Source organism: Sitodiplosis mosellana, unplaced genomic scaffold (assembly GCF_009176505.1).
Source record: "Sitodiplosis mosellana isolate CC-2019 unplaced genomic scaffold, AAFC_SMos_1.0 Smas_scaffold_6167, whole genome shotgun sequence".
NCBI classification, from domain to species: domain Eukaryota; kingdom Metazoa; phylum Arthropoda; class Insecta; order Diptera; family Cecidomyiidae; genus Sitodiplosis; species Sitodiplosis mosellana.
In genome coordinates, this window is record NW_022601408.1 from 3,580,426 (window position 1) to 3,604,861 (window position 24,436).

Below are 24,436 nucleotides of genomic sequence, written 5' to 3' on the forward strand. Positions count from 1 at the left end.
CCTTCGCCTTGTGGTTTTTTAGCCAATTCTCTAAAGTTTCTTGCGGTTTTTGGTACAACTTTGCCATACAAGCCGAATACAACACGACCAGCAGGCTGACCGCCGATGCTGATGTCGAAGTAAACCTAAAAAATGAAATAAATTGAATAAATACAATGGTTTTTGTGTCACAGGAAATGTAATTTAATTCTATATTGTGATTAAGCTGCGTGCTGATTGCAACAATCTCGTCAGAGCAGTGTTTAAAGCGAGTATAACTGGATTCGCGTGACGTCACAAACCGAAACTAATGAACTCTCTATGAGAAACAAAAAAATCTTCTTTGTTGCAAAAAAAAAAAAAAAACATAAAAATATTTCCTATTTGAATAATGACCATAGCCACATTTCCAAACAAATTATGTGCCAGCGATGCATGTATTCTTTGAATTTTACAATTAGAATGAACTATCTATCTATATATATATATATATATATTGCATTTAAAATTTTATTCTAAAGTACACGTATACCAACAGCAATTTTTTTGCCTACGTACCTTATCGGTTACTTCAGCAGCTAGCGCAATGCTAACCATCATCAAAACGCCAAGAATCACTTTTTGCATCGTTTTTTAATTTTCTTTTATCAACCGTAAAAAAGTAAGAATAAAATGCAAACCAAAGATTTCTAAATAGAAAAGAAAATTTTGTCGCCGATGAGAGAGAGAGATCACTGAACTACGATTACTTTACTTAATTCGAATTAATGTAAAAGCATCCGGCTCATTGAATGTTATTCTATGGAATAAAACACAATGTCGAAAAATGTGTGATTGCTTCAGCGATTATGATCGTATGATTTGTATTTTTGTTTGTATTGTCACATATAGTTTCTCTATGCCGATTGTGTTGTCATCGAATTGGAAAACAGTGAGAGTGAAAGAGACGGATATATTATCATCGTCCGTATGTAGCATCCATTTGAAAATGTTGTCTGTTGTGTCGCTGGTCAGCGACTCGGTCTGTGATTCAAGCGATGTGATATAGGTGGCGGACGCGGTTGCACGCCTTTTCTTCATTTGTATTTGTTATTCTATTTTTGAATGCTCATATCACCTTGACTGTATCGCATGATTTGAGGTTAGGTATCAACATTTTTTTTTTCCTTCTGAATTATACACATAAAAGGCCATTTTTTTTCGCATACGTTTCTCACAAATGATTTTTATTTCTCAAGTATTATACAAACCAAATGATAATCTGCTCAACTGATGGTTTCTACTGAAAAAAACTAAAACGAAAATAAAACAAATTCAATTTCCAAACGATTTTCATTTTTGGTTTTCCTTTTATTTTATTACAACTTATCATACATTGGAATTATAATAATTATATTATTTTTAACTTGGAATTTTCTCTTCTTCTTCTTTTACTAAAAATTCATCGAGTTTATCGATTTGTTTTCTGGAATTGATAATTCTGATTTATTTTTATTTCTTTTCGCAAATGCTTTTTGAATCGTTTTCATCGATTTCGATAAACTGGAAGTGGAATTTGAATGCTGCGATAAAAGCAGCCGCAATTTTTATTGTATGTTATTACTGCTCTTCTTGCATGTGTATTTTTTTTTGTTTAACTAACCATGCGTTTTTTTTTGGTGTGCTTACGGCACACATATCTGTTGGAGGCACGCTGCAGATCCAGAATTAGTCTTGTCCGTCGGCGAGTGCTTCAGCTTCAGCTTCGGCAGCAGGCTTTTCTTTGATGGCAACATCTTCAAAGTTCTCCACCAATTCGGGTACGTCATCGTCATCGTTCAATTTCTTACTGGAAACGATGTCATTTGCGATTTTCTTGAGTTGCATCAAGCCCTCTGGTCCAAGTTGCGTCAAAATTGATGGCAACATTTCTGAAATATTCTTGGTTTCACCGTTTCCGGTGATCGCAAATGTGTTTGTGGCCAACGATGCTTGAGCCTTTGGATTGTTGAAATGAATGACGGTGCCGTCATTTTTGATGATATTCACTTCTTCGATTCCTGTAATTAAAATTAATGTTGAGTGGCGAATGTCAAGACGAAAAAAAAATCGCATCAATTGACAGGCAGACAGGCCTGACAGGCGGGTAGGCAGAAATAAATTGAATATAAGAAAATACTAACCGGGAATCGTATTGACCGACAACTTTTTCAACGAAGATTGCAACTTCTTATCATCGGTGGCTGGTGTACTGTGTACAACCTTCTTCTTACGTCTGGGCGTACCTTTGCCACCGATACGAACTTGTTCTTGCAATTTCTTCAACTTTTCTGGATTCATGATGACTTCAATACAATAATTCAGCAGCGACTGACCGCAATTAATGTTACTCACGTCAGTAATTGTTTAAAAATAAAACACGTGCAAAATCCGTCCGTACTGGTTTGCACAAACTGTCAATGTCAGTTTTAAGCTCTGGATCACGCCATATTGAATAATTGACTCCAGCGCTATTTATTTTGCTGAAATTATCAGCCAATTTATATAAACAGATTATAATTATACATTTACCTTCTAAAGAGAAAAATCGATCAGAATTTTTTTTTTTTTTTCTTCAAGAACACGATTTATTTTTGTTTCGTGCAAATCATAAAATGAAATCAAATTCAATATAACTGGTTGTTTTTCATTTCAACCGATTTGAACCACAACAAGTGAGTGCGCCATTCACAACATTGTACGCAGCCAGAAATAGTTTAATAACAAGCAACGTGAACCGATTAACGTACATATCAAGTTGTGTGTGTAAAGTGCGTATGTGTGTGAAACGGCTTTCCAAAAATATGAATAAGCGATTGACAACTTCATTTGTATGAATAGGAGAACTAGTTTCGTCACATATTTGATGAATTATTCGAAACAAATAGAAAAGTTTTCGTTTTGAGTTTATTGTGATTTTTTGTTGATATTATTTTGACTGTCATCGAACCATATTTTCTGTGCTAAAAACCTTTGAACATTACGAGAAAGCGCTTAGAACTCTCATTGCATATTGGTAAAATTGTGCGAATTTATTTATTATCGAAGTGTAAGTGACGTTTACATTGAATGTGTCCACTTTAATTTGGTACTTATGCACTTTCGTTTTGTCATTTTCGCAATGATCATTCTAGCACATTCCGTTCATTACACGCAGTATTTGATATCAGTTTGGTTTACAACCGAATGATTTTATGCCCATTTTGAATGTCATTTGTTTTTGCGTAGCTTACAGAAATGGATAGGGACAGCCAAATCGATACAAATCCAATCGAAAGTTCTAATGCATCCAATGAGATTAAAGACGAAAATACAAAACCCGAAAATAGTGAAAGTTCCGAACAAAGCAATATCATAGATGTTATTGGAAATGGTCAACTGGTGAAAAAGGTAAGCGATTTCGGGCGAGATATTGACTGAACGAGAGAGAGAGAGAGAGAGAAAAAAACGGAATCGTTTGAATATTTGTTTAACATTTATTCCATAGACGATAAGAGCCGGTGAAGAAGGCTTTCAACCACAGCGTGGAAATATTTGTAAAATTAATCTCGTTGGTAAATTGGAAGATGGCACAGTGGTCGAAGAATTTAAAGATTATGCGGTGCAAGTCGGCGACGTTGAAGTGGTGCAAGGTGTTGATATGTCACTCCCACTAATGACTGTTGGTGAGTTGGCTGAAATTTCAGCCGATCCACGATTTGCATACGGTTCGCAAGGCCTGACGAACGAAAATGACAATTCAAAATCAATTCCACCAAATGCAAAGGTACTACGTTTACATTTCACAATATATTTTCTAATTGTAATAAGCCTACATCATTTAATTAGGTGATTTACACTGCTGAATTGCTTGAGTGCAACGATGAAGAAGATCTTGAGAATGTTCCATACGCAAGTAGACAATCCATCGGGTAAATTAAATTTTTTCGATTCATTTTTATCATATTTTTGCTCGATGAAATTCATTTTTCTATTATCAAGTAATCACAAGCGTGAGCGAGGGAATTTTTGGTATGATCGAGGCGAATACAACATGGCAATTCAACTATATCGTCGATCGCTAGAATACTTAGATGATACGGACAAATATGTTGGCGACAACTCAAAGTTGGAAGAGGTTTGCATTTGTGATCATTTTCTGTAATATGGAATGGAATTGGTATCATTTGGCATAAACCAAATTAATTAAAATGTTATCCATTTTTGATGGTTTGATTAATATATTTGATCATTATGAAAACAATTCCAGTTTACAAATGATCAGCTTCAGGAATTGTTGGAAACTCGAGTAAAAGTGTACAATAATTTAGCTGCAGCTCAAATGAAAATATCCGCATTTGATGTTGCACTCACATCGGTGGATAATGTGTTGCGGTGTCAACCAGAAAATGTGAAGGCGCTCTTCCGAAAAGGAAAGGTTTGTATCAGCTCAGCTCTATATTGCATTCTATTTACAATCATCTACTTTTCGCGGTATAGATTTTGGAAGCCAAAGGCGATATAAAGGCTGCAATCCCAATACTACAAAAGGCTGCTATTCTTGATCCAGACAGTCGAGCAATTCAACAGGTAACACAACACACACGTCGGAAAATGACGTACATTTAATCTAATGGACCAATTTCGATTTTTTTCGCAGCTTCTATCAAAATGCATAATGAAATCCCGTCGCGAGGCGCGCAACGAAAAGGATATGTACCAAAAAATGTTCAATCAAACGCAAAAATTGGAATCAAAAGGAAAACGTTCCAAAACAGGGGGAGAACATGAAATGCCAAAAGTATGAGAACATGAAATCATTTCGTGTCGAGGGGCGAAATCACTCTTTTTCACCGAAAATTAATAGTTGGAGAAACAGTAATTTGAAAAGTAATTGAAAGAAAAAGATAATGCTCAATGAAGCAGAGGACTTGTCGTCATAGGCGTAGGTGTAGTATTTCGCTTGGTTAAGCGATTCGTTAGTTGCCGAAACATCATATATGCAGTTTATTCGATTTATCACGTGCAGGCTTTGTTATGCGCAAAATCCATCACGCTGAATAAATTCATGCGATAGATTTATGCGATAAATGTGATGCGCTCGCTTTGCGGTGAACGAAGTCTGTTGCTCTTCAGTTGTTCACGCATGAACGTTCATGCTTTGCAGTGAATGCATCGCTAAGCGGTAGTGAAGAGCAACATACCTCGTTCACCGCAAAGCGAGCACATCACACTTATCGCATAAATCTATGGCATGAATTTATTCAGCGTGATGGATTTAGCGCATAACGCAGCCTGATCACGTGAAATCCTTATATTCGGTTAGCGGAAGTATTTCGTTTTCGGCGTCTATATACATAGCGTATGTATGACCTATGGCTATTACGGTGAAGCACAACGATATTCAACGTAAGCACGGCGCCGCAAACGAAATCATAGTTCGGCTAACCAAGTATAAGGATTTCATGTGAAATATATCGAGTGAACAGCATATACGATGTTTCGGCAACCAAACGAATCGCTTAACCAAGCGAAATGCTACACCTACGCCTGTGACGACAAGTCCTCTGCTTCATTGAGTGGTAGAGGTTTGACAGAAAACCACATTTTGGATGTTATTTTTAGTCAAAAATTACTATTTTTCTTTCAATTACTTTTCAAATTACTTGTTCTTTAACTATTACTTTTGAGTGAAAAGTGTGATTTTCCCCTCGTTTTGTGTGCAATTGTCACATCACATCATATTCAATCGATTTTTTTTTTTGACAACAAATTTCTTCTGAATTTCACTTAGTTCAAGCTCTGGGGTTATTTAGGATCGATTCTGATAGTGGTGGCAGGAGTTGCAATCTATAGATCAATCTAAATATATCTATGGATACCGGATTCATTTAAGTTTACTTCGTTTATGGATATCATCAAGATTGAATATTCTTTTTATAATTGTATTAACGCAGAGAATTTAATTTAGGGAAAAGTAAATGATCATCTTTATCACAGATAAAAGAAAAGTTACACAAAATTAATCGGAATGAAAACTGGCGGATTATCGCGTAAAATACGTAAAAGTTGAACTATTTTTCTTTATGTTATATTGTTTCACTAAAAGAAAAAGTGTCTAGATCAAAATGGTTTAGGAAATGTAAATTCAGACGAGTTTTTGTAAAGCACACGCATTATAATAATAATAATGGAAAATTAACAAACACTGAATCAACCGTTGTTTTTTTTTCTTTAATTTCAATTTACTGAAATTCTTTGATGGAATAGATGACACAAAGTAAAATGTGTTCTCAACTAATTAAAACAACTTCAAATTAAGATTTATGCCAATTGGATGTGTGTAGACGATTGAAGAAATCACTGAGGTATGTAATCTCATCAGAAAAGTGCGCTAAATTGAATTGTGGATAATTTTCCCAGGTAGTCTTCAGCTTTTTCGCTTCTTGTATGATCTGCTCGAAGCTTCGTTTAAATATTGCACTCTGATTCAAACAAGATTCGAGTGTCATGCAACCAAATCGTCGATCAGTTTGCAAGATCTCCTGAAAATATTCCTGATTTTCCGTTGATAAATTTGGCATAAGTTTATTTTGGCCGCAGGTATTTGGTTTCGAGTTGCGAAGCGTCTTTTGTATTCGAGTAAGTAATAAATCATCTAAACCTTGGAATGAACTCAATACAGCCAAAGTATTATCATTTATACGATCGGGAGCCATCTGTGTAATTCCAATCAACTCAAGGACATAGAATTTTCGCACTTCTGACGAATCGGAGTAGTCGATTTCTACTGAACTGTTTCGGCACATGTATTTTTGCCAAAGCAACACTCTCAATACACTGGTAAGAAGCAATTCAACACATCTGGTTTTTGATCTTGACAGAGCGTCGGTCAGATAATTTGTAAGTTGTTCATCATTTATGCTGCGCAACAAATACGATGAAGAGGACGGTGATTTGAAACTCGACAACGCACTCATCTGAAAGTATTTTATTAGAAGAAACCGAATTTTTGAAACTATTTTTTAAATAATAATGATTTTACCAATTCAAGACATTCATTGTTCGTAGCGATTTCACTCTTGGGATTTAGTTTAGCTAACGTTTGTTTAATTTTATCCACAATTTCTTGGCCATATTGTTTTAATTTTGAAACATCACAATCACATCCGAATATGGCCAATGCAGGTGAATACGGCAACTCTCGAAGTATTTCCGATCGGTGGCATTCAGAGAGCAAGCTTAATGTATGTTTAGATAAATTCTGAATCAAAACACTTGATGGACATCGTGGTATAGATGATAGGTTTTGGCTCATGCTCAACCATAGTTTGCAATACATCGATCTCGTATCGTCTGATGCATAACTGACGGAAAATTGTGAAATTAGATTGAAATCCAATACGCATGAAAAGTGGTTTAATACTTGAGAAATATGATCCAAATATCCATTAAAATGGTTATCTGACGAGCATTGTCGGTTAATATTGCTTCAACAAGGATTCGCTCCAAAGATCTTTCGACTTGTTGACTTGCGGCAGTTAATATTAACAACCCACATAAAATAACGACATCATCATATAGATGGTCTGTGTATATTTTGTCCATTTCTACGGAGAAAACGAATTTTCATGAAAAAAAAAAAAAAAAAAAGAAAACTGATTGATTTAAACACACTTTGAAATGAATACTCACCTTTTGGTATGCACACGAACAGTAAATGATGCAATATATTTCGTTGAATGTCTTCATGGTTCAGGTACCAATTATTTGATGTGCAGTTTGAATGCAGTAATAGTTTTGTAACTTCAAGACTTATATGAATGTGGTCATCACGAAAATTCGAGAGTAATTCCATCGAAAATCGAGTACAGTTAAACGTATTTGACAAAACGTTTGATAATGCATTATTTATTAGCATTGTATAGTTTCTGATGTCCTCGTTATTTCTGCTGCTGTAAAACGAAGTTGATCGATGAAAATACTAAAATCGTTCAATGATCCATATACTTACGCAATGTCCAATGTCGTTTCGTACAAGCTGATAAATTTACTTTGCCCCCTAAAATTTTCGTTGTTATACACTTCTGCAAGATTTTCCATCAGTTTCAAATAAAAAGTTGTCACCTTTATCACAAACATCGATTCTTTTGTACCTTTTTTGTGCTGAGAATAACATGAACAATTGTTATGAATCAGAAATGAAAAACGATAAGAAAAAGAAGGTGTTTATCCCAAACCTCTTGCATTTTCTGTACATTTGCCGTAATCAAATCGCAAATATTATCTATACAATACGCAACCCAATCCAAAAGATCTTCTGAAAGGTATTTGAGTTCGGAACAGTTCTGTTGTTGTAGTGTATGGTAAATGGTGTGAAAGTCTGTTGCCAGTTTGGACAAGTGCTTCCATGTATTGGCCATTGACTTCACATCATCCTTCTGCGATTGGTGATAACCTAGTTGAACCAAGGCCTGTAATACTGTGTGTTACACATAAAGTAGCACATGTTAATTGGCATACAAATCTTTTTGAACTTGCATCTATTCAGATTTTTAGATACCTTTTCGACATGTTTTCAATTCACTCAATGCAACATCAATCTCTAATTTCGGACACACCAATACACGTGTAACTGACTGGCACATAGCATCACAGTATGGCTTTATATTATCATGACTGAAAAATCAAAAAGCATTTAATATGCGATCGTTGTGGAAATGAAAAAGTTTTCAAAAATTTCGTTCCCTCTAGGTACCTGGCAAATTCTTGGTGCGGTAGTATTTTGCATAGAAAATGCAATGTATTCAACAAGTAGAGCTCAACGTTTGACAAACTAAACTTATCTACGTCTTCGAGTTTCTTATGAATGCTCTCTGACAGTTCCGAAAATAGCTGAAATACGGTTCCAATTATGTTTGTTGTAAATTCCTCATCTTGACTATCGATACTAGTAATGGCCTAAAAATAAATAAAAACATTTTGTTTATAAATTTAAATTAATTGTCGGTAGTTTGATTCACTAAAAAGTGTCAATACCTCATCGTATTTGCCTTTTAAATGAGGGAGTATATGCTCGCAAACCAGCTCATTGATCTCATCAAGGGATAAAATATTACTAAACTTAGTGAATGCAAATTCAAACGCTGCACATGTGTCTCCTTCATCCTTCAGAACGGCGTATTTGATATGAGAAAAATCTTCATTAAGGAAAATCGTTAAGACAACTTACAAAATGTTCGATTGTATTGCTTAAGTACTAGAATAATTGTTTGACTAATTTTGAAAAAGGATATTTGAATGGTTTTTAAAATTTGTTCCTTTGGTATACACTGCAGATCCTCTGTAGGTAGATTTTCTATCGATTCAAAATTTCCGTTCATGTTTTGTAAATAAAAAGAAGTGAAACCACCACCAACGTTCAGAATGCTTATGTGCTAGTATTCAATTAGATTCAAAATACAAGCGACAGATAAATTTAGCGCTCAAACTGAGCAATGACAGTAGCTGTCACTTTATGGTATGCGGCATATTCGTATATGCACGTGTTTGAGTTATTGTTTTTTTTTTTTTTTTTTTTTAAAATAGAATTGTGTATTAAATCCAAAATAATGAGCTCTGACGAAAATGAACAAAATGAAATTGATTGCAACACATGTACTGCAACCGAATTGAGTCAATTATTTGATGAATCACTTCGGATATCGAGTGAAGAAGCAATTTCATTGCAGCAGAATTACGTTTTGTATTTGGACAATTCCAGGTAGTTTGTTGTTATATGATAAAATTTAAGGATAAAACGAACTCATCAACATTTCTTCGAAAAAAAAATTCCATCAGAGACTTTGGTAAAATTGCCGCTGGAACATCAAGTAAAACTGTGCATATTTTCGATTTGAATAGCAGCAAGGGATTTTCGCAACTTCAAAAATGCGATATCGGACTTTCGACCGACAACCAAACGATTTGTGACATTCGCTTCGGAAAAAACAGTTTGAACACACTGTTTGTCGGCGTAACAAATGGAAAAATATACACTTATGATTTGCGTGCAAAGCCAATGCCGGTACAGACATTTGAAAATACTGATGCTCAACAAAAGCCATTCATGTGTTTTGATGTTAGTGCGAATGATTCGGTATTAGGTGTTGGATCTGAGCAGTATGAAGGCGAAGTAAATCTTATATTGTTTGACGTACGAACTACTTCAACACAAGCCATATACTCAGAAAGCCATCGAGACGATTTGACGCAGATACGGTTTCATCCAAACAATCCTGATATTCTAGCCTCTGGTTCAACCGATGGACTCGTAAATGTTTTCGATATTTCGGAGAATGACGAAGACGATGCGCTTCAATCATGCTATAATACCGAAAGCAGTGTACAAACGATTAATTGGCATCCGAAACATGACGACTATTTACTGAGTTGCATCACACATACCAACGACTTTCAATTATTGGATGGTGATGATACAGACGTGGGTTTTAGATGTGAGCGTCAAGAAATTACAAAATTGATAAAACGTAAATCAGCTGAAGATTGTTATCTCATAAATTCGCATTCCACATTAAATGGCGATATTTTTTTGCTGGCTGGATCAAATTTTAATGCTGGTGAATGTCTTCGCAGTCTCACCGTACACAAAAAATCACTTAAGCCTCGAAATAATTTCATAGACAACAAGCAAATTATTCGATGTAGCATCTTCAACCAAAAGGTAGACTTTTTAACAATATATACGTATATGTATCGAATCGATACATTTTTTTTTTATATCGACACTAGATCGAGCTGATTTGTTTGGTTTTGTTTCCTTTGAATGCATAGGACCAAGTGCTTGTTACAGCCGGTGAAGGAGGTATTGTTACCGTGTGGGAAAATAGCCCATCTTCAAACAATGACATACACAAAGAGAAACGAAAAATTAAAACGAAAAACAGCCGAAAATCAAAACCGTATTAGGTGTTTTTTTCGATTAAAATATTAAAAAAAGGAAGTGTTTTTCAATAGAATAAAATTAAATTAAATAAAAACGAATTCAATTATGTTTTGCTGCATATATAAGCCATAATTTGTGTGCAAACCGCATCAAAATGACGGCGAGTGGAACCCTTTGATAAAATCATTAATGGCAAATGAGAACACAAAGCCGATTGTATCGCACGTCAGTTTCCAATGGTCAGTGCATTAAAAGAATTTGTTTCATCCGAATTCATCGTCCCAGGTACGAAAATTGGATTTCACAACGGCCGCTATAGCAGCGAACAATGGCTTGCCGTTTCGTTAGTTTGCACCAACAAATCAGATTGGTCAATCATTGCATACGCATCATTCGAATTGCTTTCGTTTAGTGAAAAATGGCAATTGAATGTAATGAATTCACCAGCGCAGCTGAAAAGACGTTCGCATATAGCTTACAAGATTCAGGATCGAAGTGAAAGTTGGACAAATGGGAAATGGATCCATTTTCAACATTTCTGCATTTATGGCGTCGAATTACGAAGTGATGGGCGGTTTTCGCCCGTGAAATTTGCGACGATTAACTGAATCTACACAATCATTTCCTTAATCACAACTTAATCATCATTAACTATTTACACAATCACGATTAAGTTGGTGTAGATAATCACGGCGACGTCGCGATTAATACAACAAGTTAATCATCGCCGATGATTAATTATACTCTTGCACAATCACTTAATCATGATTAATTGCGATTAAGTGATTAAGTGCCGTCTTAATCATTTGAAAAATGATTGTGCAAGTGATTAAGTAATCACAAAACGCCCACCTGTAATTTAAATAACAACAATAAGTAAGAGACACACAAATCAACAACCAATGTTTGTAACGTTTTTCTGTTTTATTTGAAATCATAAAAAATATTCATTCCTGTTTTCAACAAAGAGAAATGAAACACAAATCAATTTCTAAATAGAATCATTTCGACTAGATTCGATTTTAGAAAAATATTATGCGCTTTATTTATGGTACCTAATTAAAACGAGAGACGAAAGAAAGGAAAATAAAACAAAAACTATTACGTTCAAATTTGCCTAGTGATTGATTGCAATCAACAAAAATCAAAATCGTATGGTTGTTTGGATTTACGGAAAATGTCCAACAAAATGATACACTCAACGCTTTTTTTTTTATACTATGTGTTTTTCAATTGTAAAATGTACAATAGTTTGCAACTTGATATTATTTTCTTCTGTGGTTTCATTGGCTATTCAATAGTTTTCAATGGATACGACTTCATTTTGATGCGATTTCTTTTTTTCTCTTCTTATTCTTCGTAATATAATATATGCAAATCTGTTTTTTTTTTGTTAGTGATTTTTGTTTGCTAAAAAATCTCCGGATCCATTTATTTCTTCCCGTTGTTGCACTTTAAAAGTTTGGCATCTAAGTTGTTAAAAAAAAAACGATTTCAGCAAATATTTCGGCGATATTCTTTGTTTATTGGATCGAGTTTTCTTTCTTCGCGCACATATCTAATTCATAATCAATAAGAACTATGCATTTTTTTTTCTCTGTTTCGGTTTTAAATAATTCGTTAATATTCAGCACTTTAGAAAAATGTTTGTTTGTATTTTTACATGAAATCATCATAATCATAGGATTCGTAAGTTCCATATTCCTTCATATTTGCCTGTAGAGAGAACAACAAGTGACATGAGTAATTTATGGATGTTAAATAAAGAAATAAAGCAACTTACGCTGTCTGTTTCGATGCGAAGATTCACTTTTGATTTGCCTTTACTTCCTTTTTTGCTCTTCTCTTTTTCCAATTTTTGCTTTTCTGTATACAAATTGTCGATGGTTTTTTTGATTTTCTGCAAATCGCTGGAGCCCACTGCAATAGAAAATCAAAAACATAACGTGTCAATTCAAAAATTCCGCTGGACATTCAAGAAAGAAAAAAAAAAACCTAAAAAACGTGTAATACTCACAGTTTGCGCATACGTTCCGCACAAGTTCTTCGAGGAAACCAGGGAAGTCGACTAAATGTTTGTATTGGCTAACTTTTTTGCTGATTGCATCCGCGAGTTCAGTTAATTCTGTCTTAGTCTTCGGTTGAAGCGAATCAATGCCCGATTTTTCCGTAACACCGAATGTGTCCATCGCTGCTCGCAGATCGGCTTCCTCTTGAATCTTTTGTAATCGCAATTTTTCGGCTAATTTTTCTTCGGGTGTCATGTTTGCCTCTCGTTCAGCTGCTTTTCTCTCCTCCTCTTGTTGTTTTAGCCGCTGTGAATCAAATCACACACAAACACATTTCGTTAGTATCACAAAGTCACGTTTGGAATTTCGCCATAGCATGAAATCAATTGAAATAAAATGTGTTTTTTTTTTTCTATGAAAAGTATAATCAAACAACAATTTTTTCGACCAACAACTAACTCACTTCTTTTTCGGCAATTCGTTTTTTTAGATCTTTCTGTGGTTTTGTTTTCTTCACCATTTTTGCTTCGCCATCACTCGGGCTCTTATCCTCATCATCTTTGGGCTCTTCATCTTCATCTTCCCAACTATCCTATTTTGCAATCAAATAAAAAAGAATTCACATTACCACGTCACAACAGATTTTTCCAGAACAATATTTGCAATATTCACACACATTCACACTGTGTTAAGTATGTGTGTACAAATATATTTGATCACATTCGATTCCACGTTCAAATTTAGGTCAAAGAAAGTTAAAAATGCAAATAAAATTCGATCAATAAAAGCCACTAATCCAAAAGTGAAAATACTGTACACAAAAACGAAACAACATAACCTCTATCCAACACCTGTACCGTGTACACGATCACACAAAAAAAGTAAAAGTTCAACGCATGCACGTCGCATAAGTAATACACTTACTTTGACTTCTTCTTCATCCTCGCCATCCCATTTGTTGATATTAGAAATTATCGCAGGTTTCTTTGCTATTTGTGATGGCTCGTCCGCCAATGTTTCTGTGGGCAAACGAAAGGGACAGAAAATATAAACGATATGAACAATTGAACAATCAACAAAATGTTGCATGCATTGTCTGGGTCAGTTTTTGACGTAGACCTTGATAGTAAAACGTGCGATATTACTTCAGATTTTTCTCTCTAATGACTCAATACCAAAAAAAAAAAAAAAAAAAAAATCAGCGACTTATTGCACAGCACAGTAGATCACACGCACATTTTTTTTCTAATTTCATGCACCAAAACTTACCCCAATCATCCATTATAATTTTTTTTTTTATAATTAATCACAAAATCTATCTAAATTTATAATCCACGTAATTTGGATTCCACGAGCACTCAATGTGAACCAAAAATAAAATAAGGAAAAATTATCAAAATGAACTTTAGCTAACAAACAACTCAGATCACGTTGGTCAGTCTCTCACGCTCGAATAATGTGTGTGGCAATTTATTGAAAGCATTTGATGACTTAAGAAATATGTAACAATAGGTTGTTTCGATGATACAAAATGAATGCATTCAATGCCATATTGCCGCTTGAACATTTGAACCACTTTGGAATTCACCAATTGAAGTTCAATTTTAAATTCCAAACAAACAAACGAAAAATAAACAAGAATTTAGCAAATAGGTTGCGAAAAATTGAAATGCGTTCAATTTTTCTCTACAACAGGTTGAGTGTAAAAAAGCGGAACCAAAATAGTTTAAACTTGATAGTTTACGTTTTGTAGCGATGACAATGACAGCATTCAAACATATCGTTTTGACAAAAGCATAAAAAAAAAAACGAAGACATGCCAGCCAGAAAGGAATTTAGGAAGAGTTTGGTGAAATTGAAACTCGGTTAAAATAGGATAAAGAAAGCACACGCACACATTCAGCATCACACAAACACATGCATTCCTTTGATGGCGACTGTGAGTTTTGTGTACACAAATACGAATCTCAATAAAAACAGAGTGCAGTTTTGTGTTGTACGCATCAAAGATAAAATGTCATATCATTGAAGGGAAAAAAGCAAAAAAAAAAATTGTGACATAAATGTCGATGGTTTGCAAAAATATATTTTGAGTTAGTTTTTCCGAAATGCAGAAATTGCACTATCGACCAGCATCCGAAGGTAGCGGGAGATCGCCAAAAATATGCAATTCCAGTGTGGATGAATCTGTTTACATAAAAATGATTCGCCAAGAACGACCATTATGGGATAAGAAACATCGCGACTACAAGAACCTCGAAGTAAAAAATAAAATATGGAAGGAAATTGCAGAAAAATGCGGATCAACCGGTAAAGAATGCAAATATTGTATTCGCACAGTGGCAACGTTTTGTGATAGAATTTTGTTTGTGCAAAAATGCATGTTTCGATTGCAATTACATTTGTAATCATTGACATCCTCTGACTGATGGAATGTTTTTCTCTACTCTGCTGTAGATTTGGAGTGCAAACGGAGATGGACTGGACTAAGGGAGAAATATCGACGAGAAAAAATTTTGAACTACAAACAGCGACGCTTGGGTCAAGTGGTTGACTTAACACAAAGATGGCGAAATTACATGAATATGATGTTTTTGGATCAGGTCTACACACCTAGAGGGTAATTATACTTGCAGTTATTCCAATTGATCTGCAAATCCAAATGGGTGGTGCATAATTTTCAAAGTGAACTCGTTCGTTTATTCAATTTGTTACCCCTTATCGTTTGGTGATGCATTCCAACTGTCTAGTGCCATTGAACTGTCTATATCTAATCCGGTTCGTTTTGGTTTTTGTATTGTTTTGTTTTGATTTTCATTTTGTACCGTGTAGGAACTATCAAAAGTCAAATGGTTCAACTTCAGTTGAGGAGCGAGACGAGAGTATTCCAGCGCAAGAGATTAAATTTGAAGATGATGAGTCAGATGATGACTGCAATGCTGCTGATTTCCTTGAAACGAGTCTCAATAGTAATAATGCACTTTCACTGCCTGAATCGTCGCCGGCAAATTTTGCAACGGCATCATCATCACAACTGGCCCAATTGACCGCGCAAAATATTAACGGAAACGGTTCGATATTTTCAAATGTTTCAACGGATCGGCTGGCAAATCAAGACAGTTTTCCACGCATTTGGGTGAATTCATTGCCCAATCTACCGATGCTATCTAGTCATCTAAAGGGTGACGAGTCATCATCATCATCACAGTCAGATCAAAAAGGCCATCAAACACAACCCGAACTGAATACAAATCATCACGATTTATTTGCTGTCAATAAGACCGTTAATAAATATAGCTCATTTGGACAGTACATTGCCGATACGCTGCAGGAAATGGAGGAGAAATACGCAAATGAGCTGCATGTGCATATTCTTGAGGAAATAATAAAAATTAAAAGTAAAATATTTAAGGAATCGTAACAAAGCCGTTGGCGTTTTGAGCAATTTTTGATCAAATCGCTTAAAAAATTGTACAAGAGTCACAAACAGTAGGATTGTTTACATTTATTTTTATTCTAATCACATTTATTATCATTTTCAACTATTCATCATATATGGTTTCGTATTTTCCATCTTTTCTCTACACTATTACATTAGTACCCATTACTCGACTTGATTTTACTGTTTAGACTCAATATTCCGTTTTCCATTTGAAACAAGGAACGTTTTTTTTTTTTATAAATTTAATTCGACAATGATCATTATTATTATTATGAATAAGTATTATTCCATTTATTTAGGCGTATTTAGTATTTTAGCCAGTTTAGTCACATTATATTGACTTTTAGGCCACGAGAAAAGATGTGAAAAAACCACAATAGTATTATCATTATATCCGATTACAAAGCAGAGTTCATTAATTCAGTTTAATAATGTAATGAAATCGTAAATAGATCTAAATTAGTAAGAAAGACCGAAACAAACAACAATTTTTTTGTGCAGAGCATTTTATTCCCACCAAAAACTTACAGAAAAACTTTTTGACAAACTCTTAACGAAATGCCACCATTTTGGTGGTAGATAAAGCATCTCTGAGGCGTACAGGGTGAGTGAGTAAAATTTAACATTTCTAACGAGTGGAAAACGATCATAGTCTAAGTGTTCTGCATCGATTTGTGAGGTATTCTTCAACATGTCACCGTCGAATGGGTACAAATTGACAGAATCATCTGGAGCAGCCAAGATGATACGTTTCGATCCAAAGACTTGGCACAGTAAATTGTGTTTTTCATCAATGTGCATCGGAGATATAGTTCCCTCAGGTCCAAGCCACGCTTTAATATCAACATCGATATCGTTATCGCTGGTTCTACTGGTGATGCAACAGTATTCAGGAGTGAATATGTCATTTTTCAATGTTGGTATTTGATCGAATAAATTATGCTGGGCCAAATATTCGATTCGCTTTGATCCGGCGCATGTTTCATCGTCCAAAAATTGACGACGGAAAAAATCTTCAAATTTGCACAGATCTTGCGACCAATTCTCGTTTGTGTAGTTTTTCCCGATTTCGATGGGTATCACACGATTTTGACAAACATCAAGCAAATAATTGATTGTATTCCATTTTGACATCGCCGGCCACTGACTCATACAATCTCTACAAATCAAAACGAATCGGATTAGATATAGACTATTCACTGACATGAGAAAATTTAAATGCATCACCTCAATATCACCGGCTGACTCCTATTAAAATAATTCTCTTTGAAATGCTGGATCGATGGCCGTTCGAGAATATCTATGTCGCAAACAATATCATTCGAAGGTCTCGAATCATACTTTGTGTCTAATTTTGTTTGGTCTGTATTTCGAATTTTGCTACTTCTGTCATTTTGAATAATGTTCAAGCAATCATTCAAAACATCGCCATAGATTGAATGATCTAAGGGGCATCCAAGAAGAAGGCCATTGTCCAATTCCCACATACACTGTTCGCGGGCTTCATTCGGATGGATTAGTTCGAGATGTCCTTTCATCAATAATAGTACTGCCTTATGTAGTGATGCCACTGTATAGATTTTACGATGAATTTGGCTTACTTTGCTGAAGTGTCCAGTGTTGATTATTTCCCAAAAATGATCTTTGATTGCTGCCACCATAATAAATGTATCATTTAACGATTTTTCGTCTGTTTCACTTTGCGCCTTTGCAAAACCATCGACAATCTTATAAAAATTGTTGGTTAGCGTTGGTTCGGCAGAATTTTGTCCCAAAATTGACTGAATAAAATCGGGCGGTGGAAGAATATCAATTATTTTTTTTAATAAAACATCCATTTTAAACTGAAAAAATGTCAATACGTTGAAAAAGATTTTATTCTATTTACATTGAACGAAGTTATTCGGATACTGTCAATATTCGAAACCGAATACGTTCAAAAACATATGTTAATTTGTGCAACCCTGAGCCAGGGTCCCACTAAAGCGACATATACATATATACACTGACAAGTTACCAAAACAGTCGACAGTGAAATCGTTGCACATTAGCCTAGCAAACGACTTTCTTTTTGTTTGGCACTAGTTCACATCAGATGGTAGAGATTTTCTGAATTTCAACTAGAAACTTTTGGATTTCAACGAATATTTTGATAAAATCGGTTGTTATTCTTAGAGAATATTAGAATTTGTACGGTAAAAATGGCTAAAGTAATATCTCAGGAGACTTTTGATGATGTTGTTAAAGAGAATGTTGTGGAATTTGCGATGAGTGTTCAGGAAGCTAAAGAGGAAACGGTCAAGCAGTTTGAAGCACAAGGCATTAATCTGGCCAACATCATCAAAGATTTATCGATCAACGAAGAAACTGGAAACCCTGTATTGACTGAAACTATTGAAAAATTGAAAACTATTTCAGCCGGCGACGATGTTAGCTCGGATCAAGTTCCAAAATTGCTGGAAATCCTTTCCAAAGAATGTACAGCCAGCGTTCCACATCGTGTGGTTAGTAAAAATTACATTTTTTCTGTGTACGAAATGATGTGATACATAAAACTAATCTAATAATCATTCAGATGGCGGCCAAATTAGGTGCTGAGGAGATCATTTCAAAAATTATTGACTTGGCATTGGAGAAACAAGAAATCACCGATACTTCAGTAAGTGATATAATATAATAGAATTTCATTCATTGCTAAAATCTAATCATTTTATTGTTTGTTAATAGGTGATCAAAACTGGACTTATTGCCTGGAATGAGGTGATGAACAAGCAACCAGATATTTTTAATGATAAATCACTTTTCATAATCGTTCAAATTTTAAACAAAAATCTTGGCGATGAGTTCATTTTGTTGTGTTTGCAACATTTAAAACATGCCACACTTTTGCATGAAATCAACCGGCAAAATATCATGAGTGTCGGAATACTATCGAGCTTAAAACCTTTGTTGAAAACTCAAAACCCTGAAGTGAGTTGAATGTTTAATTATTTTGCATGGCAACCAAAATCTTAACTAGAGTATTATTGATTTATTTGAAAATAGGTATTGAAAGAGACATGTTCATTGCTCAGAAATCTGATTCTTGATGATGATATTCGAATTGAGTTCAGTAAAGCGCACGATCATGCTAGAGCCATTGCAGCCGAATTTCTCGTTGAACTATCACATCTATTGCCAAGTAAGTACCCACTGAAAATCGGTGCATTGCTTCATCAGTACTCTAAATCAATTTGTGAACTATTTTTCAATTTCAGTTCAAATGAAGGACAAGAACATTTTGAGTGAATTGCTATTGACAATAGCGGCATTAACAGTTCGTCATGAATTTTGTGTTCAGGTTGAAGAAGCAGGCGGATTGAAATTCATCCGTGATTGCATGGTATTACACTGAACGCCATTTTAAAACCGTGTATTATCTTTTATTTTTTAAACTGATTTTTGTTTTGTCAATCGTATTTGCAGAAAGAACATTCTAGTTCAATTCGTGTCTCTAAAGAGGCATTGAAACTGATGCGTGCATTAGCTGGAAACGATGCCGTTAAAAATAACATTCTAAAAGATGGTATGTCGAAGCTTCTAGATGAGATCATCAATATACACAAAGTAAGTATATGATGTCATTCGGATGTCTATACATGGAAAAATACAATCAATTCGATGCTTCTCTTCATCAGGCGAACGAACCGTTTGCGCGGGCGGCCTTGCATTGTTTATCCACGATAACGCTGCGTTCCAAAGAAAATAGCCAGCTATTGTTTGATGCGGGTATAGCCGAAACCATTGTTGAAACTATGAAACTTCATCCAACCAGCAAAATTGTGCAGGTGAAATTTTGTGAAAAACCCTATCAAATCTCATTCAAGTGACTTATGATCATATTAATTTATAGCGCAACGGAGCATGGGCCATCAGAAATATGGTATCACGGTCAAGAGAGCAATGCCCCGCATTCTTATCACATGATGTTGAAGAAATTTTAAAACAAGCAATGGAAACCTATTCAGATGTTCAATACGATTTGAAAGCAGCACTGCGAGATTTGGGCTGCGAAGTTCAACTGAAAGAAGAATGGACGGGAGTCAAGAATAAAATTCACATCGAAAACTAAAAGAAAGCAGTGCCTGCCAACACATATTCATTTTTCCTCAATATATTCAACTCATTTTTTCTAATAATAAACGCATAAAATGTCATGACTGTATGCAATATGTTTTCATATGCGACAGTTAATAAATATAATTATTTCCGAAAAATTCCGAAGCAATTTAAGTTTTTATCTAATACTAACCAAAAAAAAAAAAAATTGAGATAAAATACATTTTTCATACACGAAATAAAAATACTACAAAAGGAACAGAATTTGCTATTTAAGTCACTCAGCCATTGCTTAACGGAAAAAAATGAACATTCTGAACTTAAGAGCCGTGCTTGTATCATACCATATTCTATTTTTCATCTTCTCATGGGGTTTAATCGAACTGTGTACGACGCTGATCGTAGATTTAGACAGATTTCATAATTTATATTCAAACAATTTATTAAATCTTCAAGAGATTCACCGCTAAATCGTTAATAGAAATTGATTCGTTGAATTTTTTGAGGGACAAATAACTTTGAAAATTAAAACTTAAAAGTGATTTGTGGTAATTTTTAAAGTCGGAAAATTACTTTTCATTCAATAAAATAATTAAAAATAACCTGTCAATTAGTAACTGATTTTGAATGAATTCCTTGGCATTTTTCAAATTGAAAATCACAAATAAATTGAAAATTTTCCGGTAAAAGTGGATATGCCACCGATCTCAAAATTCAAAAGTGAGGAAATTAATCAAGTTTAAGAAAAAATATATAAAAATTGTAATATTTCAAGGAAAATTATGTTTATAATTTCATATTTTAACATAATCAACATCTTCAAAAAAAATGGATTTGAAAAAGTTCTTGACAATACAGTGGATGATACGGTTCATTTCTATTGAAACTTTTTCTTTGATTCATTTTTATCGCAAAGAATAATGCTTCATTTTTATATTTATATTTTCATTTCCTATACTGTGATCCAATGATTGTTGTTTTACAATGGATGTAATGAAAACTAACCCAACAAAAATTTACCAATTAAAAAAAAAAAATCAAATGTTCGAAGAAGAGATTTATTTCGGATTTGGTCACTATAGTCCATTGTGAATTCCAATTTCAATGATTGCGATTGTTTGAGTTTAAAAAAATACGAGAAAAATGTTTATTTTACGATTCAATCAACTGTTGCAGGAAATTTTGCACGATTGTGCATGAGAATTGTGATTTGAAAATATTACACACATTTCATTCGTGCAAATGGTCGTTCTAAAAATAGAATCAAACTCAAAGTGTTTCATCAGCATGTTGACAATTTGAAACATCATGGAATATGGACATTATGTGCAAAATGTCAAATGACTTGACAGCTAAATACCTTCTTTCTCTTCCGGAACACACAAAGGTACGGTGTACAATTCTCTGTTATTCCAAAAAATAATTTCAATTTATTCGATTCATCTTAAATCATCGGTAAATAAATCGTGTTGAATCGAATGTTTTTTGAGTTGATTGTTCATTGTGAATGAATATTTATCGGATAGCTGTTGAGATTTTTAGATTTTTTTTTTTTAAATTTCCATTGTAAATATTCACGACTAACATTCTGTTATTATTTACAGAGTTGATAAAATGGCCAAGTCAAAGAATCATACCAATCACAATCAAAGTAAGTTTCTCAAATTATTTAAAGTGAATCAAAATAGTAAAATCCAGCTTGTATACCACTGAATATTCATTAAATTTGTTTTGTTTTTTTTTTTTTGTTATCTTTTAGACCGCAAAGCCCATCGTAATGGCATCAAGAAGCCAAAGCCTAAGGTTCATGAATCAACCTTGGGTGTAAGTATTACAAACAATGTGATGTGATTTCTCAACAAGCAGAGTGTTACAATTTAATTGACCGTTTTTGTGACCATTTCAGATGGATGCCAAATTCGTTCGCAACCAACGATTCGCTCGCAAAGGCAATGTCGGCGTTGTTGAAGCACGCAAACGTCATGAAGAAAAATTAAAGAGCCGGGCTGACCGACCAAAGGCCGTCAAATTGTAAATGGGAATTTGTGTGATTCCAGCGAACTCCTGATTTTTTTTTTTTCATGATATGAAAATAAAAGTTTCTATTAACAACAAATAGAGCAATAAAAAAACTAACGTGTTTTCATTTGATCACTTTTAACTGACTAAAGACAGCTCAAAGCATGCATGAAGAGTTTCTAATTGAAATAAATTACAATTTTCTGTGGTTCGTGGTATCATGATAGTTAAAAGAGAACCTTTGAGCTACTCAAATGAAATTCGGCGCCAAGATTTGGTAACAATCATAAAATTGTATACAAGTTAAATTCTGAATAAGAGAGCAAATATTGCCAATTCCACACGGCATGTCATTTAACAGTGTGGTTAAACAAAATACCGATAGGGGGCCGATTGAAAAGCAATATGTTTCTGTTGACATTTTTTAAAACATAACCTAGTTGCTGTTCAGTTCAAAGTTAGTTTCGTAGGTTGAATTGTGCATAAATTTTCTCGTATTTGGTTTGGAAATGGCATCGGCAGCAAAGATTGGTGTAAATTTTGTGTTGGGCAGATGTGTACCAAGTGTTAAACAAAATGCCGCAAAAATTCGAGTTACTCAGCTATTGCTTGATGAAAGAATAAACATGGTAAGCTTGGGAGCAAAGTCGTAATGAATTGGCTCGCGACAAACACATTTCTCAAAATAAAAGATGATGATGATGATTTTTTGCATTTTCATGGAACAGTATTTCGAAGAACATGAACATGTATTTGCTTATGATCCAGAGAAGAAAGTGAAAACTGGCGATGTTGTGCTAATTCGACAGCTGCCAGAGAAAAAGGTAACCTATTGGGGAATTAAGGGAATGTTGTTGCTAATAATTGCTCATGTGTTTTGTTCTTTTGATTTATTTTGTGCAGACAACATTGATCACGCATTCGGTTGAGAAGATCATTTATAAATTAGGCGATGTGATTGATCCAGTCACAAGCAAATCCGTTGTGGCTGACACATACCGTGAATTGAGTGACGAGAAGAATCGTTTGTACGGAAAAGTAGACACAGCATTTGATTACAAAAAAGCACCTCCTCGTGGTCGACTCGAAGGTACAAGGGACTTAACAGACAAACCAACGTACACAAAATTCTATGCAGGGTGCGACGATCCGTATGCTTGGTAGTTTTTGTTTCGAAATCAGCATTTTTTTGAACGGAATTCAATCGGTGTTTCTAGTTAGTTGTTTGTAAATAAATTAATTCTTTAAATCATAACAAAAGAGTTGTTAATCATTTTGTGTATGCCCCAAAATGCAGCGTTATCTTGACATTTTATTCTATTCTTCACATTTTATTGCCTCGAAAATTCATGTTCTATGAAATAATCATTCTGTTTGATATCCAAAAGTTTTGAATGGATAAGTATTCGTCGTACCGTACTTACCGCCGAGACTGACCAATTAATGGAACACCTCGGATTTAACCTAAATACAAAAGCTACAGATTTTCTCTATGGAATGGTTTTGAGCGGGAGTAAAAGTTCTCGCCAATCGACAGAAGGACATAACGATTAGCAAAAGAAATGTTCTCCATTTCGAGAAAATTCCAATTCCAAATTCCAATCTACTCAAAACAGCGCTCTAATATGAGCTATGGGAACGGAATTTTTACAACCCTTGCAGTGAACGATATAAATGTTCAAGCATTGACTGACCGTCAGTATAGATATTGTAGAGGTACACTACCGTGCAAAAGTTTGGAACCACTAGGTATTTTTCATACAAATTGACCATTTTTGGTGGACTCATTAACATATTTCGGAAACACCTGCACTCTTGATATTTTGTGCATAGTTTCTACAACGTTTCAATAGTAAATCACAGAGATTTCATCAAAAAATATTCATGAATTTCAAAAATATACTCAATGAAGCAGCGGACTTGTCGGCACACTCGTGGATTTAGCAT

At 34.5% G+C, this 24,436-nt stretch overlaps 10 protein-coding genes across 15 annotated transcripts in view; 5 read left to right on the forward strand and 5 right to left on the reverse strand.

Annotated features, from left to right (window-relative positions):
* The window catches only part of LOC129575647 (peptidyl-prolyl cis-trans isomerase 5-like), an 89,580-nt gene that overhangs the window by 857 nt on the left and 64,287 nt on the right, over positions 1-24,436 (reverse strand). Inside the window, exons 2-3 of one of the 2 annotated variants that reach the window (XM_055459530.1) lie at positions 538-614; positions 1-125 (exon numbers count right to left, since the gene is read on the reverse strand). In XM_055459530.1, coding sequence (XP_055315505.1) covers positions 1-125; positions 538-606 — 194 coding nt within the window. In that variant the 5' untranslated portion in view covers positions 607-614. Of the gene's footprint in view, positions 126-537; positions 821-24,436 lie in introns of those variants that run through there. The other variant, XM_055459529.1, reaches the window with a different exon arrangement.
* LOC129575649 (transcription factor BTF3 homolog 4) lies at positions 1,298-2,424 on the reverse strand. Its single transcript, XM_055459532.1, has 2 exons — positions 2,142-2,424; positions 1,298-2,018 (listed from the first exon to the last, which is right to left on the reverse strand). The coding sequence occupies exons 1-2, from the start codon at positions 2,296-2,298 to the stop codon at positions 1,687-1,689; spliced, it is 489 nt and encodes a 162-aa protein (XP_055315507.1). The 5' UTR covers positions 2,299-2,424; the 3' UTR covers positions 1,298-1,686.
* On the forward strand, positions 2,749-6,189 carry LOC129575639 (peptidyl-prolyl cis-trans isomerase FKBP8). Of its 4 annotated transcripts, none has more exons than XM_055459516.1 (9): positions 2,749-3,046; positions 3,226-3,387; positions 3,485-3,763; positions 3,826-3,908; positions 3,979-4,114; positions 4,247-4,414; positions 4,477-4,566; positions 4,637-4,777; positions 5,771-6,189. In XM_055459516.1, the coding sequence occupies exons 2-9, from the start codon at positions 3,235-3,237 to the stop codon at positions 5,840-5,842; spliced, it is 1,122 nt and encodes a 373-aa protein (XP_055315491.1). In that variant the 5' UTR covers positions 2,749-3,046; positions 3,226-3,234; the 3' UTR covers positions 5,843-6,189. The 4 variants fall into 4 exon arrangements, with proteins under 4 accessions (XP_055315491.1, XP_055315492.1, XP_055315494.1 ...); XM_055459517.1 differs by having other exon boundaries at positions 2,789-3,085; XM_055459519.1 differs by having other exon boundaries at positions 2,789-3,021.
* On the reverse strand, positions 6,200-9,449 carry LOC129575628 (uncharacterized). 2 transcript variants are annotated; one of them, XM_055459504.1, is made up of 10 exons: positions 9,273-9,449; positions 9,016-9,156; positions 8,735-8,937; positions 8,540-8,655; positions 8,217-8,458; positions 7,991-8,142; positions 7,672-7,928; positions 7,403-7,586; positions 7,022-7,343; positions 6,200-6,956 (listed from the first exon to the last, which is right to left on the reverse strand). In XM_055459504.1, the coding sequence occupies exons 1-10, from the start codon at positions 9,357-9,359 to the stop codon at positions 6,294-6,296; spliced, it is 2,367 nt and encodes a 788-aa protein (XP_055315479.1). In that variant the 5' UTR covers positions 9,360-9,449; the 3' UTR covers positions 6,200-6,293. The 2 variants fall into 2 exon arrangements, with proteins under 2 accessions (XP_055315479.1, XP_055315477.1); XM_055459502.1 differs by having other exon boundaries at positions 7,672-7,931; positions 9,273-9,448.
* Positions 9,484-12,724, forward strand: LOC129575636 (WD repeat-containing protein 89). The gene is made up of 3 exons (XM_055459512.1): positions 9,484-9,739; positions 9,817-10,699; positions 10,810-12,724. The coding sequence occupies exons 1-3, from the start codon at positions 9,516-9,518 to the stop codon at positions 10,942-10,944; spliced, it is 1,242 nt and encodes a 413-aa protein (XP_055315487.1). The 5' UTR covers positions 9,484-9,515; the 3' UTR covers positions 10,945-12,724.
* On the reverse strand, positions 11,827-14,417 carry LOC129575644 (eukaryotic translation initiation factor 3 subunit J). The gene is made up of 6 exons (XM_055459524.1): positions 14,200-14,417; positions 13,855-13,949; positions 13,394-13,522; positions 12,939-13,236; positions 12,705-12,841; positions 11,827-12,637 (listed from the first exon to the last, which is right to left on the reverse strand). Exons 1-6 carry the CDS (start codon positions 14,210-14,212, stop codon positions 12,581-12,583), a joined length of 729 nt encoding a protein of 242 aa, XP_055315499.1. The 5' UTR covers positions 14,213-14,417; the 3' UTR covers positions 11,827-12,580.
* Positions 16,861-18,226, reverse strand: LOC129575637 (bifunctional peptidase and arginyl-hydroxylase JMJD5). The gene is made up of 2 exons (XM_055459513.1): positions 17,600-18,226; positions 16,861-17,531 (listed from the first exon to the last, which is right to left on the reverse strand). The coding sequence occupies exons 1-2, from the start codon at positions 18,208-18,210 to the stop codon at positions 16,880-16,882; spliced, it is 1,263 nt and encodes a 420-aa protein (XP_055315488.1). The 5' UTR covers positions 18,211-18,226; the 3' UTR covers positions 16,861-16,879.
* On the forward strand, positions 18,369-20,628 carry LOC129575633 (armadillo repeat-containing protein 6 homolog). The gene is made up of 8 exons (XM_055459510.1): positions 18,369-18,876; positions 18,948-19,031; positions 19,100-19,342; positions 19,418-19,553; positions 19,630-19,754; positions 19,838-19,978; positions 20,050-20,199; positions 20,265-20,628. Exons 1-8 carry the CDS (start codon positions 18,574-18,576, stop codon positions 20,481-20,483), a joined length of 1,401 nt encoding a protein of 466 aa, XP_055315485.1. The 5' UTR covers positions 18,369-18,573; the 3' UTR covers positions 20,484-20,628.
* LOC129575654 (60S ribosomal protein L29) lies at positions 21,969-22,609 on the forward strand. Its single transcript, XM_055459536.1, has 3 exons — positions 21,969-22,121; positions 22,230-22,294; positions 22,377-22,609. Exons 1-3 carry the CDS (start codon positions 22,085-22,087, stop codon positions 22,503-22,505), a joined length of 231 nt encoding a protein of 76 aa, XP_055315511.1. The 5' UTR covers positions 21,969-22,084; the 3' UTR covers positions 22,506-22,609.
* Positions 22,910-23,734, forward strand: LOC129575650 (28S ribosomal protein S17, mitochondrial). The gene is made up of 3 exons (XM_055459533.1): positions 22,910-23,118; positions 23,218-23,313; positions 23,393-23,734. The coding sequence occupies exons 1-3, from the start codon at positions 22,999-23,001 to the stop codon at positions 23,651-23,653; spliced, it is 477 nt and encodes a 158-aa protein (XP_055315508.1). The 5' UTR covers positions 22,910-22,998; the 3' UTR covers positions 23,654-23,734.

Bases quoted from the DNA above. Each gene is read 5' to 3' on its own strand.
- LOC129575649 (XM_055459532.1), bottom strand. From the start codon at position 2,298: ATGAATCCAGAAAAGTTGAAGAAATTGCAAGAACAAGTTCGTATCGGT. The intron at 2,019-2,141 runs GTTAGTATTTTC...TTTTAATTACAG, and splicing joins GTCGGTCAATACGATTCCCG to GAATCGAAGAAGTGAATATC.
- LOC129575639 (XM_055459516.1), top strand. From the start codon at position 3,235: ATGGATAGGGACAGCCAAATCGATACAAATCCAATCGAAAGTTCTAAT. The intron at 3,764-3,825 runs GTACTACGTTTA...TCATTTAATTAG, and splicing joins CAATTCCACCAAATGCAAAG to GTGATTTACACTGCTGAATT. The intron at 4,415-4,476 runs GTTTGTATCAGC...TTCGCGGTATAG, and splicing joins CGCTCTTCCGAAAAGGAAAG to ATTTTGGAAGCCAAAGGCGA.
- LOC129575628 (XM_055459502.1), bottom strand. From the start codon at position 9,359: ATGAACGGAAATTTTGAATCGATAGAAAATCTACCTACAGAGGATCTG. The intron at 7,932-7,990 runs GTAAGTATATGG...TTCGTTTTACAG, and splicing joins GAAACGACATTGGACATTGC to CAGCAGAAATAACGAGGACA. The intron at 6,957-7,021 runs GTAAAATCATTA...AAATACTTTCAG, and splicing joins ACAATGAATGTCTTGAATTG to ATGAGTGCGTTGTCGAGTTT.
- LOC129575636 (XM_055459512.1), top strand. From the start codon at position 9,516: ATGCACGTGTTTGAGTTATTGTTTTTTTTTTTTTTTTTTTTTAAAATA. The intron at 9,740-9,816 runs GTAGTTTGTTGT...AAATTCCATCAG, and splicing joins TTGTATTTGGACAATTCCAG to AGACTTTGGTAAAATTGCCG. The intron at 10,700-10,809 runs GTAGACTTTTTA...TTGAATGCATAG, and splicing joins GTAGCATCTTCAACCAAAAG to GACCAAGTGCTTGTTACAGC.
- LOC129575644 (XM_055459524.1), bottom strand. The intron at 13,523-13,854 runs GTAAGTGTATTA...ATTGCAAAATAG, and splicing joins AGGATGAAGAAGAAGTCAAA to GATAGTTGGGAAGATGAAGA. The intron at 12,842-12,938 runs GTGAGTATTACA...TTTCTATTGCAG, and splicing joins GCGGAACGTATGCGCAAACT to TGGGCTCCAGCGATTTGCAG.
- LOC129575637 (XM_055459513.1), bottom strand. From the start codon at position 18,210: ATGGATGTTTTATTAAAAAAAATAATTGATATTCTTCCACCGCCCGAT. The intron at 17,532-17,599 runs GTGATGCATTTA...TTTGATTTGTAG, and splicing joins AGTCAGCCGGTGATATTGAG to AGATTGTATGAGTCAGTGGC.
- LOC129575633 (XM_055459510.1), top strand. From the start codon at position 18,574: ATGGCTAAAGTAATATCTCAGGAGACTTTTGATGATGTTGTTAAAGAG. The intron at 18,877-18,947 runs GTTAGTAAAAAT...ATAATCATTCAG, and splicing joins CCAGCGTTCCACATCGTGTG to ATGGCGGCCAAATTAGGTGC. The intron at 19,755-19,837 runs GTATTACACTGA...TCGTATTTGCAG, and splicing joins AATTCATCCGTGATTGCATG to AAAGAACATTCTAGTTCAAT.
- LOC129575654 (XM_055459536.1), top strand. From the start codon at position 22,085: ATGGCCAAGTCAAAGAATCATACCAATCACAATCAAA. The intron at 22,122-22,229 runs GTAAGTTTCTCA...GTTATCTTTTAG, and splicing joins TCATACCAATCACAATCAAA to ACCGCAAAGCCCATCGTAAT. The intron at 22,295-22,376 runs GTAAGTATTACA...TGACCATTTCAG, and splicing joins TTCATGAATCAACCTTGGGT to ATGGATGCCAAATTCGTTCG.
- LOC129575650 (XM_055459533.1), top strand. From the start codon at position 22,999: ATGGCATCGGCAGCAAAGATTGGTGTAAATTTTGTGTTGGGCAGATGT. The intron at 23,119-23,217 runs GTAAGCTTGGGA...TTCATGGAACAG, and splicing joins TTGATGAAAGAATAAACATG to TATTTCGAAGAACATGAACA. The intron at 23,314-23,392 runs GTAACCTATTGG...TATTTTGTGCAG, and splicing joins GACAGCTGCCAGAGAAAAAG to ACAACATTGATCACGCATTC.